General features: G+C 37.0%; 1 protein-coding gene across 1 annotated transcript; it reads left to right on the top strand.

The window, feature by feature from the left end:
* Positions 1 to 4,808: 4,808 nt before the first annotated feature.
* slc16a5a (solute carrier family 16 member 5a) lies at positions 4,809 to 21,372 on the top strand. The gene is made up of 5 exons (XM_030122278.1): positions 4,809 to 4,963; positions 10,628 to 11,085; positions 14,991 to 15,134; positions 15,667 to 16,506; positions 19,979 to 21,372. The coding sequence occupies exons 2-5, from the start codon at positions 10,719 to 10,721 to the stop codon at positions 20,248 to 20,250; spliced, it is 1,623 nt and encodes a 540-aa protein (XP_029978138.1). The 5' UTR covers positions 4,809 to 4,963; positions 10,628 to 10,718; the 3' UTR covers positions 20,251 to 21,372.
* Positions 21,373 to 22,262: the final 890 nt, after the last annotated feature.

Here is a 22,262-nt window from a genome sequence, read left to right as displayed (position 1 = left end):
ACTAGAGTCCACTATCTCAATGTTCAAGACCCTGATGTTCACAGGTCTGTGGTGGTTCGGCTCACTGATGTGGGCTTTTTTAGGAACAGATGATTAAGGAACCACACTGGAGGTCTTCCACAGAACTGGAACTCTCTCTAGACTGAGGCTCAGGTTGAGCAGATACCGAACCACTTCACTGAGCTGCTCTGCACACTCCATGAGCAGCCTGGAGCTGACACCGTCCGGACCTGTGGCTTTTCTGGCCTTTAGTCTTCCTGAGCTTCCCCTTCACCTGCTCCATAGTGAATTAGAGGGGGGTGGGAGGTGATTGGAGGGACGTAGAGAGGTGTGTGTGCAGCTGAGGTGACGATGGTATCAACAGGGGGGAGGTCGCTGTTCTGGAGAAATGTGAATAGGGACGTGAATGGGAGGGGGTTTGAGTCGGGACAGAGTCAAACCTGTTGAAATGCAAATTCAGCTCATTTGATCTCCACTGATAGGATGTCCTTTCCCATTTTTCCCATGGCCTGAGATGTGTTTCAGTCCTCTCCATACATCCTGGGCATTGTTGTTCTCCAGGCACTGCTCCAGTTTCCTCCTTAAACTTCCAAATGTTATATTTCAGCTCCATACTCTCCTCAGCTCCAGGAGGCAGGTACAGATAGGTTCAGTGTTCGGTATGTTCAGTTTGCAAAACACAACTTCAGCTGACGAATAAATTAACGGTAGGTGTTTAGTTCTTTGATGGGCACATGGTAAATTCCATTCTTTGGACAGTATGATTGAATAAATGGATTATATGAAAGTACTTGTTCCTCTAGGAATGATATGTCTCCTAGTATGGTTTCTCTGGTTATTTTAGAACTCGATCTTTGTATGATCGAGTCCTCAAGTGTAGGAGGAGCAGTGGTATGTGGAATTTAGAGACAAATTTAAGTATTTGATCACATTTTCCCCCCTCAAAAGTTAATGTTTATTTAAGATTTCACAGGTATGGAAGCTGTTTGGTTTCTGATCCAGGACTTTTAAAGTACATTTGTACAAAGTCTCAAGTGGTTTCAATATAGTTTAGGCAGTACACTAAATATAGACTCTGTTTATCACTGAAAATGCATCAGAAATACTGAAGATATTCTATTCATAAGATATAATGTGATGTAACTGCTGTCAAACTAGTTAATCTACTGCCACATTTATCTTTATTTTCTGAAGGTGCAACAAAATATTGGAACATGAATGATATAATAATGTATGGTGCAATATACATTATGTAGCTATCATATAAAACTGGCACCAATTATCTTATTACTGTTTATAAGAGGGTTTTTTTTAAATCTGTTTTAGTATATCTTGTATTTAGTCTTATTTTACTAGTTGTTTTTTGTTGTTGTTTTATTTAGTGCTAAACAAATTTTGTGACAGGGGTAACAAAAAATACAATACAAAACATCTGGCATACTAATTCATAGACTTCAAGACATACAAGCTCATAGGCACCAGAGAAGACAGAATAGTTTATAGACATTAAGCAAAACAAAGACGGGTGTAAACAGAGCACTATTTACAGGTGAGTTTGTGTGTGTGTGTATGATTATTTATGATTATTTTGTGTGGGCTGGGCATATTCGTGCAGAAACAGAAGAGGGAATGAAAATGACATTGACAATTTAATAAGTAAAAGGGTCAAAAGAGGTGAGGATACAAAATCAGGAAATCAGTAAGGGTTTTAAATAATAGTATAGAAAGGAGATTAAGGAGGAAAAAGGAAAGAAAGAACAAGAAATTTTTTTTTACTAGTTTTTAATATATCTTGCATTTGAACCTGCAGATTTGTACAGCATTTTGAGCACTTTGCATTGTGTTAAATGACCTGACCTTGAAATACCAATATTTTTATTAAACCATGCACTCTAAATAGATTCCAATCTGAGTCACTGCAGGCAACAGTGGTACAAAGCTTATATTTTCTTCTCTTAATTTCACTCTGATCTTTTTTTTTTAGATAACAGTGTAAAGTACACAAATCATATGGAATCTCTGCTTTTCAGATCTGCTTTCCACCACTTCCATATGTGGTCCTAAAGCATAGTTTTGCATTGTGTCCTCAGTCTGAAACATCAGATTAGCATTCACTTGACTTTCACACCAACATACATAGACAACAGTTTCAGGTGTCACGTATTTTGTAAGTGAAGCCTGAGGGTATCCCTGCTACGTTTGAGGATTAAATCCAAATTTACTGTTTGTAATGTGAACATATTCTACCTGTAGAATGACAGCACGCCTGGAAATAGAAGCGTTTGTGTTAATGAGGCGATGCACTGCAAGAAGAAACTGACATCACAATGCAGTGAATAAATACATCATTCCTGCTTTGTCTCCTTTAACCCATGTGACTTTTGTGACTGTTCCCAAATGAATTTTTCTATCTATTTAACCTTTCTTAAGTGGTTTATCACCATTTATTGAAATATTATCCTCTGTATTTTATATTTTTTTACTGAAAAACCAGTATTTTTACCTCCGCCAGGACGTATTGTGATCGCTTTGCTTTGTGTGCATGTTTGTTTGTTTGTTAGCAAGATAACTTAAAAAGTTATGGACGGATTTTCATGAAATTTTCACGAAATGTTGAATCTGGCACAAGGAAAAAATGTTTAAATTTTGGTGGTGATGGGGGGGGGGGGGGGGGGGGGGGGCAAGCCCAAAATGAATCAATGTTGTAGAAAATGACGATGTTTCCACAGTAACTACGGAGACTCTGAACATCCAAATGGGTCATATCTGATGGCCATGAAAAGATTCCATTCAATTCAATTCAGTTTTACTTGTAGAGCCCTATATCACAACAAGGTTGCCTCACAGGGCTTTGCAGAATTAGTTGGATATGAAAACAACAGTGAAATACACAGCAGGCAAGAAAAAACTCCAAAAACCCAGTGGGAAAAGCGAAACCTCAGGGAGAACCACAGTGAAGGAGAGATCCACTCCCGTGGACGGACAGGCTATAGATGCACCAGGACTGATGGATGTCCATTTGCAGATGTAGTTCCAGTCTGTAAACATGCAGTAGGGTGGGGGCATATGAGGGGGTCCACCTAATCAGATGAGACAGGTGAGGGTGAGTAGGTCCATCCAGACAGGTGAGGGTGGGGGAGGAGGTCCGGGGTCACAGGTCAGGACAGGAAACAGATGAGTCACCTCAGATCCCGCCGTCACTGGGCCCCAGGCGGCTACAACTGAAACAGTAGCCACTCCCCCAGAGGGGAGTGGGGAAAAGGGACACTGGGTTAATAGTGATGAGCAGACTAAGTAAACTATATACTGGAAATTATAAGAACAGACAAAAGTGGTACATACCAGAAACAGGTGATAGGACTCAGTGCACTGTGCTCAGATTCAGATTCAGAAAACTTTATTTATCCCATACGGGCAATTTATGGGATAAATAAAGTTTTCTGAATCTGAATCTGAGCACAGTGCACTGTACTTTCCTCAGCATTATTGCTCCTAGGGCAACTTAGACTGAACTGTGGGGTTCAGTCTGTTTTTAACTAGCCTGACTATAAGCCTTTTCAAAGAAGAATGTTTTCAGTCTAATCTTAAATGTAGAAACTGTGTCGGCCTCTTTAATATGAGCTGGAAGCTGATTCCATAAGGCAGGAGCTTGGTAACTAAAGGCTCTAGCTCTTACTGTACTTTTAGAGACCCTGGGAACGACCAGTAGACCTGCATTCTGAGAGCACAGTGTTCTGTCAGGATGGTACAGCACCAGAGCATCTTTGAGGTAAGAGGAAAAGATGACAAACTGCATTTTACACCAATTACTTATGTATTAATTATGTATTAATAGGATTAGTGGATCAACAGGTATTAAACAGAGTAGATCAGTAAGTGGTTTTGGTCGACAGTGGATGTTTGGGTCTTTATGGGTTAACCCTTTAAACCCTAAACCTAAAATGGTTCACCTTGACTTTTTTTCTTATCTGATTAACTAAAAGGTTAGAAAATATGCTGTGAGTGAGTCTGGTTTCAGAGCACTTTTTTCCAGATCTTTCAAAATCTAAGAATAATTTACATTTACTGCATGTTATAATGCTGCTAAAATGGCTTCTTCTCCAGCCTCATGCACAGCCATGAGTGAAATTACTGTAATGACCCAATAAAGCCTATAAAGCACACTGTCTCAGGTTTCAGAAACCTTTGGAATTTTTCCAATTGCACAAACAGTGCAAACAGTTAAAGTCATCCAAACTGCATATGCACAGGGTGTGTCAGCAATGACACATCAGGTTTTAAAGATTTAAGGTACTTTTTCCACCAACTGGTGTATTCTGCCATTTTATCACAACATGAAAAGCAGCTAATAGTATAACAGATAATCATTAAATCCGAGCACACACACCTCCCAAATGCGAACATAACACGAACACCACTCAGGTGTTGATTCTATTGCTCTCAGGCCATAGATGACAGAGATAAATAGATGAATGATAAAAACATAATTCCTGTTTTTTTCCCTTTAGCCTTTTAGGATCTGCTTTTTTTTTCATAGGATGCAAAACAGGAAACAGTAAAAAGGATAATAATCAAATGAGAGCCAACAGAACTCCCAAAGGAACCCTCATGTGTTGATTCTCCAGACATCAGTAAATGAATGAATGATTGACAGCTCCATCCATCATCCATCATGCAGACTCTCAGGCCTTCATAAACATCTTGGCTGCCTCTGTCATATAGTCTGGGTTATAAACTGTGCTGTGGCAGGCAGGGCTGGGGCCTGCACTACCCGCATCAGCCCCTTCCTTCACCCTCCCTGCCTGCCTCGGTTGTCTCCGCCCACCTCGCTGGAGGACTCCGGAGCTCCGTGACGAGCAGACCCCCGACCAGCTGCTGCGATCGGCGGCTATCGATGGGCGACGGACCGCGCCTGTGCTGGAGCTGCCGGGGGTGGACGCACTAAATAAACCCCCAATGAAAGGTGAGCGATTTCTGACCGAAAGAAGCACGGAACAAGCTTAGATCTCTGGTTGAAACCGCTTCCTCTTTGCTGCGCGTTTAACGACACTGATGGTCATTGTATACATTTGTCCGGTTCCATTTACATTAATGAGAGCGCATTTGTTTCATATTTGAACGCAGTTGCGCCGTTTCACAATCGGTCTTTTTTCTGGTGAAGTAAGCTCATTAGGAGTGGGTAGATTTGGACTGGAAAACCATCACTTAGACTGGATACAAGCAGGGTTTAAGCCGAAATAATACCCGAATGCCACGTGGGAGAATGGTAAAATGAGACTTAAGTAAATGTTAAAGCTATATTTAGCAAATGGATTATATTTAGTCGGTGGTTGTTGGTGCCTCCATCCCTTCATGGGCTGTCCCATAAGAGATCCGCTGCTTATTATCACTTTTTCTTTATTGTGGGATAAAGGCAGGTATCCTCCCTCCTGCATTTCTAAACAGTTAAAGGGACGTGCAGAATGACTGCAGAAGCAAATCAATGTGAAAAACAGGATGTAAATTCAACTAATGCAACCCCATGGCCTTTTGACCTTCTGATCTAACCTTTGTGTTATGTAAAATAATGGAAAAAGCAGTGTGTTCATGTGTTTAGAGAGACTACAGTTGCTTTAGCTAAGGTTTCTTTTCTTAGGAACTTAATCTTAAGATCTTGCTGTGACTAAAGGTCTGTGCTGGTTTTAATGCCTTCAGGAAAGTAATGTGGAAATCTTACTGGAACATTTTCACAGTGGTCTATTCATCGAAACCGTTTTCACAACAGTGTGTTGGTGTCATGCTATCCAAGAGCTCTTTCCATCCACCAACTTATACAGGGTGTCCTGCAGGTTCTGAGAGTAAATGCACCTGAAAGAGAGGTCAGATTCCCTAACATCACCAGATGTTCAACCGTGTTTTATTTCCCTGCAGAAAAAGATTAAAGGTGCAGTGAATGTTGGCTGGTACATGGAAGAGGAGTTACAGACGAAGGTCAACAAGTAAATCTTGTTTTTTTTACAGCAGTGGAAATATGCAAAGTGAAATAAAACCAGGGACTGACTGAAAAGGTCTGTACTTATGCTTAATATGACACATAAGGGCCTGGCCAAGTGAAAGTGAACATTAGGGTCATTTCCTTTTTCTCTAAAACAATATTTTTGATTACTCAGCATGAAAGACATATATCTCTAGTCTCTAAAACTGTGTTTATTTAATTTGTATCTAAATTACAACTGGATATATGAGAAAATTGTAAATTCTTTAATATGTTCAAAATATATCCCTGTGTCTAATCTTAAATTTCATAATAATCAAATCCTATGATGGTTTTGAGTGGTATTTATTATTAAAAAAAAAAAAAACAGCAGAAAGATGTCTATTAAATATAGTAATGAAATATATGCTGCCAAAGACTGATAATTTCATCAGTATCGTAATAAAATCTTTGATTTTTATTCTAGTGCATCACACTGAACACACACCACACTCTGTTACCATGAATTGTCTTTTAAAACTAAAATATAAATTATATCACTTTCATTTTTGGATATAATGTACTCTCATATATTAAGAAAAGTGTGGTATGCTAAAAAATTTGCACTTTCCTTGAGGAACAGCACTTTTTGCTATTTTTTCCAAACCTTGAATAAATGCTGTATATTTTTCCTCACTCTTACTTTGTCAGTGATGACAAATTCATGCTTTTATTAAATATTTGGTTGTTATTCCTTAATGGCGTGTTAAAGTACTTGCTTAGACCTACAATTTGAGCTATCATGGTTGCTGCTAAATTAATTTTTAAAAACAGATATGGAATGATTAGTATTGCTGCACAGTGCTTTCTCACTCCGTTACTTGCTTGGCCTGGCCCATTTGCAGCAAAAATACAGTTTATTGGAGAATCTCCACCACAAAACTTTGAAGTGAGTATGAACTGATTATTTAAAATAACGTACAGTTCAGCAATATTTTCAACAGTATTTGTCAGCTTTCAATTGAACTAAACAAAAGCAAGTAATAAGGAGCTACAAGTAGATAAACAATTTTTCTTTTTAGATTTCATTGATAGACTTTTAGTTTCATTTATTTTATTGGATTTCAGGTTATGGTAAGTTTTTGCGCTATGTGTTGTCAAATGGAGGATGTTTTCAAACTTTATGTTTGTTTCCTCTGTTTGAATGTGCAGTAAAATTACACAAAAAAAATTACTTCCAACAGAGGCTGAAAAAGAGGTGTGCGTGCGTGTGTCGCTTATGTAGGCCATGGGGGGTTTCCTTGTGACAGGTGCTATTTCTGGAAGCAACAGACCTTAAAATCCATGTGTTTTAATGTGTTTACAGCAGCTTCAAAATTATAGCCTCAAACCTTACTAATGATTTGTCCAGTTCTTTTGTTTAAACCGCTCTCTATCGTAATAGCTTGTGTGACTTCTAAACCATGCCAAAAAGTTTCTTGGATGAAACCCAACAGTTAGCCCTGCTTTTTTTTTCACTGTTTACTGACTAACACATGTTATTGCAGCCATAAAATCTTGAATGTCAAGCCAAGCAAATCTGGGGTGGTGTGTTTGTGTGTTACAAAAGTAGTTCATGGACATCTGCAAAAAAGAACATACACTTAAGCATACTACATGAGGGTTTAAAAGGTTATGAAAGGTTTTGGTTATAGGCCCACCTCAAAAAGTATTGCAAGTGTTGCTGTTTTGTCTTGTAGTCCTGTAGTCCTGAAACCCTTAAGTGCTCTTTTATCCTCTCTTGAAGTCCTACAGTCCTGAAACCCTTAAGTGCTCTTTTATCCAAACAAACTCACCTGACAATGACAGTGACTCCTCCACTGTCTCAGTTGTTCAGTCCAGTCTGTAATTAATGGTGTCAGTATTGATTTTTTTCTAAATAAATATTTCATGGTGTAGAGTATCATGAGAGTCAATTGTCATGAATTTGTGGATTTTTCTTAATATTAACAGTAATATACATTACAGCATTGGTTGTGTTTCATTACAGTGGAGTCATATACAGTCGCAGAAAAAATTATTAGACCATCAAAAGTCATCAGAAACAATGGTTATGCAATCAAGTACTAACTCGTGTGTGTATCATGTGACTAAAACAGACAGGAAAGAAAACATGGAATGCCTAAAAGCACTGTTTTTGTCAGTACAATGCCATAGATATTGATGTAAGAACTGAAGTGATTTTGGTTATTATCAAGAAAACCATGGAAAATGGTTAGATATCAGCTCTGAAATTAAACTCTTATGAGCTATTTTTGTTGTTATCATTATATTTGTCCAAACAAATGTACCTTTAGTTGTACCAGGCATTAAAATGAACAAGAAATTGAAGAAAACAAGGGGTGGTCTAATCATTTTTCCAGTGACTGTAAATCAGTTCACAGCCCAGACCACATGTTTTTGTGTTTAATAAGTCTTTAACCCTTGGAAACCTAAATAGCTCCCAGCAACCTAAAATATCAAGTAATTGTAAATGTTTAATAATTACTAATCATATCATTACATGTACATATTACAGGTAAAATGCAGTTTCTCAGCTTTTCATTGTCATCAGATATGACCCATTTGGACGTTCAGAGACTCATGAGTGAACGTGGAAGCACCGTCATCTTCTGCAACATTGATTCATTAATAAAACCCATGTAGAGGCTGTAGGAGCTTGTTTTTTTTATCTTCAGTTAGTGAAATATTCCACTTTTCCTTCAGTTTTATCTGTTTTAATATAATATTCTTTCAATTTACTCTGAACTTTTATGAACATCTACATGATCAGTTAATGAAAGATAGCAAAATACCAGAATTTTACTCAAAAATGCAAAATGCAGAGGATAACAAATGGTGATAAGTCCCTTATCAAAAAACTTGAAAAATGTTACAGAAGACGGCACAAAAATAGCTCTAGGTTTTTAAGGGTTAAATGCTGATATCAATAAGGCTTTGATACTAATCCCTGAATTACATACCGTACATAGACTATGTAAAGCTTTCTGTAGCCTTCTGGGCACCAGGGATAATGGTCTGCATTAGCATTTTTTAAGATGTTAGATCAAGCAGTGCAAAGTATTTAAGACTAGACTGAGTTTCCTGTTTTCGTTTCCTTTTTTTGACTTTAAACACAGACCTTTAATGTATGAATAAGACTGGTGGAACATTTTTGTATCTGTGTTGTCGATTACAGTTGAGTAGAATTCCAAATACATTTTCAGAGCAAATTTTTTTCATTTTTCAGAGAAAAAGTCAATTATTCTATTGTGTACATTTTTAGACTATTTCTAATCATTCAGGGATTATTGTAGCTTCTTTAATGAACCATTCACCGTTGGATCATTAAATAATGTAGTATTTATAGTAAATATCCATGCAGCATTTACAGCCCAGTTGGTCCATTTCCCAAATAAACAACAAGGAAATTAAAATTAAGCTGTAAAGTGATGATTACTTTTATCTTTATTACAATGTGTATCCAGTATGAGGAAATATTAGGCCACTCCCAGAATGACCAGCAGACATATCACTATCACGAATTTTCCATAACAGTCCATGACTTAAAAATACTAGAAATAAACTGGGAGGGTCTCTTTATGTTCTATATGTAGTTGATTGATTCAAGATGCCATTTTGTCAATTTACCACCTATTTGTTTATTTATTTCCTTTTTCTGTTTGCTCATGTATTATGTTGGTCCTAATGGGAGCTGTATTGTTATATATGTAGCAGCACACTATTCCAGAATTCCCTTCACATATGTGGGAGAGATGGACTTTAACTAGTCATATTTACTTATTTTATGTAAGTGTTTTTCTCTCAGCTTAATTTAATTTTCCCAAATTATAAGTTTCTAGGTTAATCATATTTCAATGTAAGACTCACTATGTTATAACACAGCCGTTCATTTTATGATAATGGGGTGGCCTCTGCTGTACTCTTTGGTATCATGTGTTGGGGAGTGGGAAGTTCGGGCAGAGACAGAAAGAGACTAAATAAACTGGTTAAACTGGTCCCACCCCTTGCAACAAACTGTAGAGGCCCTGAGCAGCTCCTTCAGCACTAGGCTTTTACACCCCCAGTGCAAGACGGAGCGATAGGATCGAACAAAATCGATACCACAGGTATCCCCACAGCCATCAGAATATGTAATAGATCTCAGTAACCCCTTCCTCCATCATACTATATGCATGTGCAAAGACGTTGTAAATTATATATGTAATATTTAAAATTAAATCCTAAATTATATACACTACAAACAAAAAGTTAAGGATATTTCATTTTTTTGGTCATTTTTTGGTCATTTTTGCCATTTGTAAATAAAACTATGTCTGGTCATTAAAAAAATGTGTTTCAATTCAGTTCACACACAAAAAAGTAAAAAGCGCTGTGCAAGAATCCCAACTGAAAAAAATAGCCCAAAAATTTTAAATACCCGAACTTTTTGTTTGTACTGTACGTACTTATATAACTGGCAGATTTCTTTTTTCTCTTTATATTTTGTGTTTCACAAGTGTTTTCTGTCTTCCGTGCATCTTATTTTTATATTTTCTGCTGTCAACTGTGTAATTTCCCCATGATGGGCTCAATAAAGTCTCATCTTATCTTATCTGATGTTATTTTATTTTTGGTTTTATTTCATCCTCAAAGGTGTGGGGAGCTTCAGTGTCATGGGAAGCAGAAGTTATTACACACCCTGCAGAGCTGACACAGGAGCCTTGGCTGGACCACTGAGTTGAAAATGACACATAGAAATGGAGTCAGGGGGACGCATGAATGCTGCCTCCACAGAGAGGCTGACGGAGTCATCGAGCGGGCCAACGGGATGGAGCAGGAGAAGCTTCAGGAGACCAATGACTGTGAATCAGAAGAGGGAGGAACAGGAAGTGAGCCCACAGACTCCATTGCTGTTCCTGGACCAGTCACGGCTCCTGATGGGGGTTGGGGCTGGGTGGTCCTGTTTGCTACTATCCTGGTTCTGGCATTAACCCTCGCATTCCCATCCTGCGTAGGAATCTTTTACACTGATCTGCAGAATGACTTTCATGCATCTAACAGTGAGACCTCATGGGTGCCGTCCATCATGACGTCAGTGCTTCATGCTGGAGGTAAAGAACGCGATCCAGGAAATGCAAAGTTCTCTGTATAAAACATTAAACTATAACTATTAGACTGACATTTGGTTTGATGGTTTATATGCCCCCTATTATAAACAAAATGTAATGAATCTGACAATCATTGTACTACAAAGGGTTATAGCCAAAATGCTTAGAAAATAACCCAATCAAAACACCATTTTTGTAATGAAATAATAGCAGAGATTCTGAAAAAAAATCTGTATTGTAAACAAGGCTAACTCGTGACTTTTTCAGATATTTTCTTTTATACATACATATATATATATATATGTGTCTATATATATGTATATGTGTATATATATATATATATATATTTTATATATATATATATATATGATTTTATTTAAACTTTTTCAATCCACAAAACCAAGATATATACTTTTAATGAGTACAAACAAACCAAAACAACAAAATCACACAAAGCACAAAATCAACTTGAGACAAACGAGCAAAAAAGATGACCAAAACAATACAGTATATTTAATTGTAATAAATAAATAATATAACAGTTTTTTTTCCCCAGATATTTTCTTTATGTGGAGCAGTTTGCAAAGAGGGAGGCAGGTTATTACAGAGATGGTCTGTCATCTGTATTTTGGATTGAGGGAAGTCCTGCAGTACGTGAGATGGAAGTTCTTTGAGTGAATATCTGAGGGGAACTGGAAAGTGTAGGAAAAATTTTCGAGCGTATAGGCTAAATCCTGAGTTAGCTATCCATACTGATACGTGAAAAGTCTGACATACATTGAAGCTAAAAACTGATGAAGGTCTGTACTTTCTAAAGAGAGGAGCACCTTGAGAAGTATAGTGATGAATTGCACCTTTTATGAGTTGATCATTCTTAGGATTAAGTTGGCATATGATGCAGTCCAAACAGCAGATGATGAGATAAGTAGAGGTTAAAATACAGGACTGATTAACATTATGTTGAATGAACTTTACACAGGATGACACATCACATCACTATGATATTTGCATGTTAATGTTTTATCCACTGTGACTTTTATTAGTTATTTCCAAAATATTTTTTATCTGCATAGTTTTTATTTTTGCCAAATATCATAAAATTAATTTTTTTTTTTACATCATTGTCAAGATTTTGTTCATTCAAAACCATTTAGATTTAGGTGCTCCTCAATTGTGAGTGCTAAAACACAAATGCCATATTTATCATGTTTGTTCACTATGCATAAAAGCATGTCAGACATGAATGAAGGCTTTGTGTTGTAGACGCAAATATCAAAGTCTGGTGATCATGGGACAAAGAATACTGTATGTTCTCATTGAGCACAAAGGAACTATCTCTTCACGCAGTAATGTTAACTTCCTTCCTCTGTGACGTACATGTTATATAATTTGCATGAAACAGGGAAGTATTGTGGGCTGTGCAAAACCTTTGCAAAGTCAATAAACACTGAGGTGAAATTCTAACTGTTGATCAGATGTAACACTATAGTCATGAGTCAGTATGACAACTACATATACTATTTATTTTCTATATCTCTGTCTGTTTCTATAGCAGAATGTAGACTTTTTCATTAGTATGCATTTGTTCTGCAGCACATTGCCTGTTCTATCCAGTACCTGTTTGACTATTCTTAAACTTGCCAAAAAGAAAAATTAGTTCTCACTACAGTGTGGAGTCAGGGAGTGACAGCATTTACACAGGATGTCCAGGCCGGGAAAGTTAACTCTGGAATGTGTTCAGCCTTGCCTTCCAGCTTCCAGCTCAGGACATTTATCTGATATGTTGATTGTAGGATGTAAGGAAATAACATCTCGGCATAAGAAAAAAAGAAAGCACTGTGGGATTTTTGGTGTCTATCTTCCACCTTATTAGGGTGTTTTTGTGCCCGCTCCACTCTCCTTTTGCCTTTCTGTTTCACTACTTCACCTGCGGGTCGGGAGATTAACCTCGTGCACACTTCCTATCAAATAGCTGCTTCATTTTATTTCTATTAAACGCCTATTATGCTGCAATCACATGCACTGTAAATTTGCTTGCATATGGGCCAGTTAGGTTAGTTAATAATAATAATAATAATAATAATAATAATAATAATAATAATAATAATAATAATAATAATTTATTTGTAAAGCGCTTTCAGTCAAAGTGCTGTACAGATATAAAATCAATCCCAATAAAACAATAAAACATAAAAGCTAAAAACATTAACAATAAAAGCACATCACGACTTATAACACAAAATGAACAAGTGGGTCTTGAGCTTTGCTTTAAAAACATCCACAGAACATGCCTGCCTTATGTCCAGAGGAAGACTGTTCCAGAGTGTTGGCGCACGGAAAGAAAAGGCTTGCTCACCGACAGTCTTTTTCCTGACTTTAGGCACAATCAGGAGGCCAGATCCTTGAGAGCGAAGGGCAGTTAAGTTTGGTTGACTTTTCATTTACTCCTATTTACATACAAATGATTGTGCACAGACACACAACAGGCAGGATAATGTAAATGTCATCAATGTCTGTTAAAAAACCATATCTGTTTAAGGTAATGTTAAATTTCCTATGAATGGAAGTCAGGTTTGTAGTACTGAGTTATATACACTGGAAAAAATCTAAATCTTACCAAGTGTATTTTCTCATTTCTAGTCAAAATATCTCATCTCACTTAAAATAAGACATAATCACCTAAAAGGAGTAACTTTTCCATGCGATATAAGACCTTATTTTTAAAATTTGCCAATGGAACAAGTGAAAATTATCTTGGTAAGATTTCTTGAAATAAGATTTACAAGATCTATTGTCTAAAAAGAAGTTCTTATATCTCACTTAAAAGTTACTCTTTAGGTGATTATGTCTTATTTTAAGTGTAATGAGATATTTTGACTAGAAATAAGAAAAATACACTTGTAAAGATGTAGATTTTTTTCCAGTGTGTTATACAAAATCAAGTCAGATACTCCACTAAGTAACTCAAACAAGAGAAGCAAGAAAAATCCGAGACTCCGTGTTCTGTCTTCAAACTGCAAACATGTAGCAGGGCTGTTTTTCAAGGACAGGACAGGAGTATAACACCATACCACAGTGTGGGAGTGATTATGTGAGAATCTGAGTGGACAGATTTGTAAATGCAGACAGTTCCCAGGGGTTTTAGAAACAGGAATGCTTTGATCACAGATGTGTTCCTATGCTGAAAGTAATATGATAAAAATCTACCGTTAATCTGCAGGCAGTAATGTGCCACATCAGCATGACCACTGAAATCTACTGAACGTGTTTGTCTTTATCATGTCCGCCTGATACATGAAGAGAAAATGACCTGAAACAAGCAGAAACATGATGAGGTGAATATTCACAGTATGTGCAAAGACTCTAAATCTATTCACTGTTTAGCTACAAACACTGTGAAGCCTGTTTACATGACTTATGTGGGCCCAGTCAGATCTCCTGATTATCCCTGTTCAATATCTTCCAGCCTTGTTGCTTGACAACAAAGCCACCTGCTGAATGTGTTGGATTTACCACCCATGTCAGTAACCTTTAACCATCATACAGTTAATCATTGTATTTAGTGCACAGATATACCTGGAAATTATAATATGAAACTGTTTTTTGGGCAAATGTTATTAATGAATGAAATTAAAGGTTAAGAAAAACACAAGTCATCCTAAAACAATGTGTTCAGCAAAACCTGTTTTGTACATGGGTCTTTATCACCCTTATACTGTAAAACAAATAAGCAAAAGAAGGAGCAGAAATATTTTTAGACCATTCTCAGTTGTAGCTTAATCCACTAGGTCAGAATAACACTTGACACAAGTAATGCAAAACATGATGCAGGATTAAAGACAATGTGTGGCTTTTTTTTTTTCTGCTCCAGTGTGTATTAAACTAAGAGCATTACATTTTATCCACAGGTCCTTTCTGTAGCGTGCTGGTGGAGAGACTTGGTTGCCGAGCGACAGTCATGTTGGGAGGCGTCCTGAGTGGAGTGGGAATGGCTGCAAGTTCATTTACTCAGTCCATCATTGAGCTGTACATCACAGCTGGGGTTATTACAGGTCAGATACACAGGAGAGAGGTTTTTATAGTAACTATAAATAGTGTTTAAGTTCCATATTAAAGGTACAATGTACAAAAACACAAAAAAATACTTTGGAAAAAAATGGACAGTTTCACAACTTTCTCATTTGGCTCCATATGTAATAATAGCTCGTAGACTGATAAATGATTTTCTGAGGAAGTCCAAAGACACCATATTTGCCTAGGCTTCCCTTCCACTCCTCTACAGTGGTTAGTGTGTAACTCTAGCTAGTGTTAGAGTCCAAACAACACAAACTCATGAGCATGTGAGCAACTGAAAGAAACAGGATGCTGCCTGCATATCATGCCTTAATGGCCACTAGAGGAAATATCAGATATTTTCTGAGTGAACATCTTGTATGTTTAAAGATGTATAGTATCATATGTGCAGTGACAAAACAAATTGATATCCCCTCAGTTTAAACCTCATTTAAGGTGTTATTAATGTCTGAAAAATGACAAACCCAGTGATGGTACCTGACCCAATTGTCCTTTTATTGCATGTTTCAGGTCTGGGTTTCTGCTTCAGCTTCCAACCTGCTGTGACAATCCTTGGCCACTATTTTGTGCGTCGACGTGCATTTGCCAACGCCATGTCATCCACAGGAACAGCTCTGGGCCTGTGTATCCTCCCTTTTCTGGGCAACTACCTCCACACAGAGTTCGGATGGAGGGGAAGCTTCCTAATTTTGGGGGCTGTTCTGCTCAACTGCTGTGTTTGTGGAGCAGTAATGAGACCCCTGGAGCCTCCCAGGCATCGAGGACAGCCCCTAATGAACCATGGACCTCCTCCGCCAGAAGAGGAAAACAGCCAGAAGACACAGGGCACGATGAGGATGATATGGACATACGTGGCAACTTCTCTGACCAAACATATGGCTTTTGATCAGTTTTGCAACAACTCACGTTACTGCGTGTATGCAATAGGCATCACCTGGATGATGCTTGGCTTTGTAGTGCCCCTGGTGTATTTGGTGCCCTATGCTACAGCTTACCAGATGGAGCAGGGCCGAGCTGCGCTGCTCCTCTCCATCCTGGGGATCGTTAACATAGTGGTCCGGCCACCCATAGGCCTTGTCTTCAACATGCCCTGGTTCAAAGGGCGACACATTTATGTATTCGCTTCAGCGCTGCTAGTCAATGGGCTCAGTAACAGTATTTGCTGCATTGGGCCAAGTTTCTCTGTATTGTTGGCTTATGTGGTGATCTACGGCCTGTCCATGAGTGTGGTGGGGTCTCTGATGTTCACTGTCCTCATGGACATAGTGGAGATGCGTCGCTTTCCCTCAGCCCTGGGCCTCCTCGCTGTCATGGAGAGCATTACACTGCTCATCGGGCCTCCACTGGCAGGTAATAAAAACACACTCAGAGCAAAGACAGTAAGATGGTGAGAGAAAAGATGCAAATAGAAAGAAGAGGAAACACTAATATAATCAAGGTTTTCTATAGATTTCTGTGGGCTTGGATGTTGTGGCTGTAGCACTGGGCCTGTGGAAATAATATTAAATGAAGACGCCATTTTCGTACAAGTTTAAGCCATTTTCATTACAGTACTTAAAAAAACACAAGTAGTGCTTTAGTATGTAAGGCAACAGGTTATTGATTTTTCTTGGCAAGAAAATAGATGAACTGATATGCTATGTTTACAGGTTAATGCACTGTTTGCCATCCAAATAAAGTTGCATGGATTTGTTTTTTCACTGTAGAAAATTAATAATACACTCAAGGATATCTCACTGAATCAAAATCTGAAATATAAATCCATAAACAATGGCAAAACCTGATTTAACAAAAAAAAAAAAAAAAGTAGTCGTAACATACGATGCCACTCTTATTGCATTTAAAACCCAGGGTGGTATCGGCAGTATTAATATTTACAAGTGACTATATTTTGATGTTTTTGTCACAAAAATATACAGATTGTTGCTCATAAAGCAGCCATTTTAGCTTCACGGCTTGGACAATAATAAAACAGATTTTTTTTTTATTAATTTGAAATTATTATTTTCCCTACTTCATGACTGCATTTATTTATTTTATTGCAACATTTACTTATATGCATTCTGTAGGAACTCTCACTGTTTGAACATTATCACTTAAACTGAAATTTAGACATATTTATAGATCCATAATTCACATAGTGTATGACAAAAATAGTGCTGTAGTAACTGCTTAGTGTTATTCAGACTAAATATTGGTTTTAGTTACTTTCTCTTGCATCGACTGTTGACAAAAACAATACCGCTTGCCTCCCCTTCGGGGGGGAGGGGTAATTATGTGGATATGTAGGAATGTGGATGTATACTGTCATGTCTGTTATGGGAGGACCCCAGGAAGAGTAGCTGACGTCCTGCATCAGCTATTGGGGATCCTAATAAATAAATAAAATAGTTACTTGATAGGAATAGAAGAATTTACAAGTCTTGATCTGAATAAAGTCATGTAAAATGTAGACAATATATAAACAACACACCAAAATGAGAATAACAAGGAAGAGGACAATGACATAAAAGATGCAGCAACATGAAAACTGCTTAAAACGAGACTTTCAGACACAAGCAACTGTTTACTTTGTCTTTTATGAGTGTTGACATTCCTCCAAATTGCATTAAATTCAAAACATTATTTTGCAAGAGTCAGTAAAAATGCAGAAAGTTATGGCAATCCTTGGCCTATTTTGTTAATTTGAGTCCAGAATAGACATGAAATGGATTTTCTGGGTCTCAAGCTCTAAAAGTTTAGGAATCTCATCAGAACAAGCTTATTCCAATCACTTCCCTCTCCAAAGTGGCATAAAACTTAGGGTCCCTGCAAATGAAAAAAAAATTTAATTAATCATTCCCAGTTCTGACCTCTACTCCGGTGTTTTCTGTCTGAATCTGAGTATCGGCTGATGAAAGTAAAGTGAAATCAAATGTGCTCATATTAGCACAGTGAGTGTAACCTTGTGTATCATTTAGGGTTATCAGTGTATAGCAGTTGTGTTGATACAGTAACAAAACACTCACATGTGAACAGTGGAGCAGTTAATCAGAAAATTGCCACAATATGGCCAAGTTTTTTTGTGTTTTTTTACTAAACTAAAATGTATCACACCGTTATAAATGAAGCATTGTGGTGCCACAGTGATGCAAATTATGTTCTCCAGACGCCAGGGAATATGTGTGGTACAGAGCAGACACCAGCAAAAATAACATACAGTTACACATCAACTTAATTAATCCCCACAAGGAAATCCATTGTCCATTAGCACAAGAAATGGGAGAAAATGAAAATCTAGTACAAGTAATCAGTGAATTATTTACAGAATGTTCAGTCTTCCAGTGAATGCATGTACCAATATAATCATTTTTATTTTGGTAAAAGTCAAATGTAAAAATTATTCTCGCTGAGCTGTAAGAATCGTAGTATCCTTTAAAATCAGTACAGCATGATTTTTTAGTATATTTAGCCTTAGTCAACACTAAAGAGGCATATTACAGGGTTCATAAGGGTGAAATCCTTGAACATGCTTGAATTACAATGTTGTGTTTTCAAGGTCTGAAAAGTGTGCGCAATTATAAGTCTGTGTGATTTAGTTATTTATTTTTGATACGGACATGGGACTTTGTGTTCAGTACAAAAAGATGGGGTAAGGGGGCAAGAGCAGATAAGTTGTACTTCATCCTGCTCCTTTTCAAATGTTTTTTTAAAACTTTTTAAAACTTTTTTCCCCCCTTGTTTTCGGGTTTTTTTGATGTTCGAAATAAAAAAATAAAACTAAAATAAATATTTACTCTGCCAGGTTAGATACCAAGCCAAAGCTACTTACAGAGAGGTGACACATTTTGAAAAATAAAACTTTATATCAAAAAAGAAAATTAGCACTCTTGGTGCTCTCAGGTCAACTCCAGGTGAATTTTTAACTTAATTTTATGGCCTGGTGCCAGTGTGCCTGAAGAACACCAAGTGACTTCCCTTTTTTGGATAAAACTTTGTGTTCCCTTTTAAGTTCTATACTTTTTGCTATTAGGAAACATAATTTTAGATGTTTATAGCATAATACAATGCACATTATTTTGATAAAAAGTAAAAAAAAAAAAAATCACGAGTTAATGTATTCCTGTAGGTATGTATTTTACCCTAGTGATAAGGTGCTGTACTGGAAAAATTTGAAAAAGTGCTTAAAAAGTTCTTGAATTTGACGTTAAAAATCTGTGTAAACCCTGTATATTGTATTTGATGGACAAAATAATGGAACACATCACACTTACACCATGAAAAAATGTTGATGTCAGTTAATAATTATCACAATAAATGTCAATCAGTACATCTTTTAGGTTTAAAAACTGAATTTTCCTTACTGTTTAAGAGTTGAAGAAACCAGGTAGTTGTGTTTTTAAGAAGAAGAATATAAATATCTACCTGCCAACCTTTTTCTGGAGGTACTGTGCCTGTTTGGGATAGAGAACAGAACATAGTGACCTATGCTCTCTTGAATTTCTCTAACGACAGGAATAGAAGGCCTTCTGCTTCAGGTCATTTCTGTAAATAACTAGTACGGAGCATAAAGAAAACAATTCTGTGCCTCATTCAGGACCAGTGGAGTGAGTATTATGTCGCCTTTCAGTGGCAGCAGTACAGTGAAAGGTCAGAGGCTCTCAGTGTTGCCTGTGACTCAAATGACAGGTATTTAATGCTCTGTTTACGCACCGTCCTATGATGTAACCACAGTGACAAGTATCAACAGAATCACACTGGAGTTGACCCAGTGTTTTACTGTAAATGCTCAGATATGACACATGGGCTGAGAGAAGTAAATGTTGTGGTGTTGTTGTTGCAGGAGTTTTGGTCGACCGCACAGGCCAGTACTTCCACGTTTTCTTCGCCTGCAGTGCCGTTGTTGCCTCGTCTGCCGTGTTCCTCATGGTGTCATTTTTCTGGCTGGATAAAAGAGACAGAAAGGCCTCGGTGCAGGGACAGACATCCACACTGCCCGACCCAGCAAGATCCACTGTGGACGAGGTTCCTGACTGTCAGTATAGCAGCGTGCCCACAGAGGGAGACAAGCACAAGGCCTCTGAGAACGGGGCGGAATACATCACCAGCGTCTGAACCTCCCGTTTCACTGTGCATCGGTCTTAAAATGCTTCCCACTCTAGGTCAAACAGTTCTGCAAATAATTCCTGATATTTGCAGAAACTCACATGGTGCACCATCACAAAGTTTACCTTTCTATGGGTCATGGCACACCCAGTTATTTAAGCCCTTATGTTTCAAACACTGGCCATCTGGTACACCATAAAAGATAAAACAAATACTACGAATAAGCTGCACTGTTTGACCAAGGCTGGACACATTATCCTACATACCAAAATGAACAGAGGTGCACTTAAAGCCACAATGTGATTGTACTGTTTAATGTAATATGCTGCTGACCTTATCTATGTGATCGCTCACAATATCACATTATATCAAGCCAAGTAACACACATGATCATTTAGTGTAAACAAATTACTTTTTATGACCTGGCTTTAACTTTTTAGCCTGATAATCAATCTGAGTTGCCACTGATTTATTAAATCACCGATGGGTGTGTTTTCCTTCAGGTGGATAAAGCTGAGTCTGTTGCATTTCAAACACTGTCACATTTAAGAAAAGTGAAATGTATTCTGTGTAAACAGTCAATAGTCATGTTTTTTTTTTTGTCTTGGATGGTTTTCATTGCTCAAATGAATAGTGCCTTTTTATATAATTACTGTTTTTATATAGTATATTCTATAGCCATGGTTTATTAATAATTTCAGCCCTTTCAGGAAGACAAGTAATAAGCTGGTTATTTCTTGTGTGGTTTCTACAAAGAATATATCAGAGCTTTTAGGACTGAGTTTACCTTGTTATCAGAGCTTTTATGTGACGTGTTATTTTGCTGATAAATCGATATGTCACACAAGAAAACAGTGTTGTACCTCCAATGTAAACGTCCAGAGGAAGGTATGACTGAAAAAAAAAAAAAATCAGGTATGAGCTGTTTTTTGAGCAGTATAGCAAAGAACAAGATGGTGTTTTTACCAGTATGACTTTATTATTCCACTGGATAATCGGAGGCGACTCTGAAACTACAGGATTTCTTAGTATATTTTGATGCTTGTCTTGCATTGGGCCAAATTACACATTTATTATAAATTAATTATTTATATGTATATTATAATCAGGGGAAAAATAAATGTCTAAATACCAAATTTGTTGTTGCTCATTTTTGTGTAAATATCTGATATGTGTATACAAGCTGTTATTACTTAAGTTTTATTTTACTTGTCATTTAAGATTGAAAAAGTTCCTGCAAGTAAAGTTTAGATAGGATATCCATTTTATATTAGTGAGACATTTTCTTTAATACAAGATAAACATTTGGTTTATGATCCATGTAAAGTGTCTTTATTTACCAGATGCAACACTGAAATGCAACTCATCTATCAGGCACTTAAATGTACGACTTCTAAGATATTTTTAGATCATTTAAGTATAAGGTATGTACAGATATATTTCTAATTCAAGCCTTACAAGCAAATGTAAAGTAGTACATATGTGATTGTGTGCAGAAGTATTTATTTTGGAATATGCTTATTTGAGTCACTGTAGGTTTATCTTCATTTGCAAACATGTGCAAGTTATAGTTTTAAAGGTGTGTAATATCAAACATGTTGACTTGATGCAATTTGACAAAAAATAAATCAAACTATGCATAGATTTAGAGAAAAAATGGCAATAGAAATTTTGGATGATTTAGTGACTTCTAATGAATGCCTAGTGTTCATAAAAGTTAATTTAAGAGAACTTTGCAGACACAGTGGGATGCTTCAGCTAGGGGAAATATTCACAGTATTTCTGGCTATCTTAATATATAGAGATTATTTTTAATTACTGTTTTAAGACAGATGAATTACTCCACATAAAGAACCAACCGATGATATAAATAGGGGAGCAACAAATAACACTGGAGTAGCCAGTGTATGCCACCAGAATAAAAGCAGTGCAAATTTACCAAGTTTGAGTCATTAATAAAGAAAAATGAAGTCAATTATGCTGGTTGGCTAGAGTTTCCAAGATATTGTCTTGGGTCAGAA

The sequence above is a fragment of the Sphaeramia orbicularis genome, chromosome 19 (assembly GCF_902148855.1).
Source record: "Sphaeramia orbicularis chromosome 19, fSphaOr1.1, whole genome shotgun sequence".
NCBI lineage: Eukaryota > Metazoa > Chordata > Actinopteri > Kurtiformes > Apogonidae > Sphaeramia > Sphaeramia orbicularis.
The sequence above is the reverse complement of the archived record's forward strand: the minus strand, read 5'-3'. Positions and strand labels throughout refer to the sequence as shown.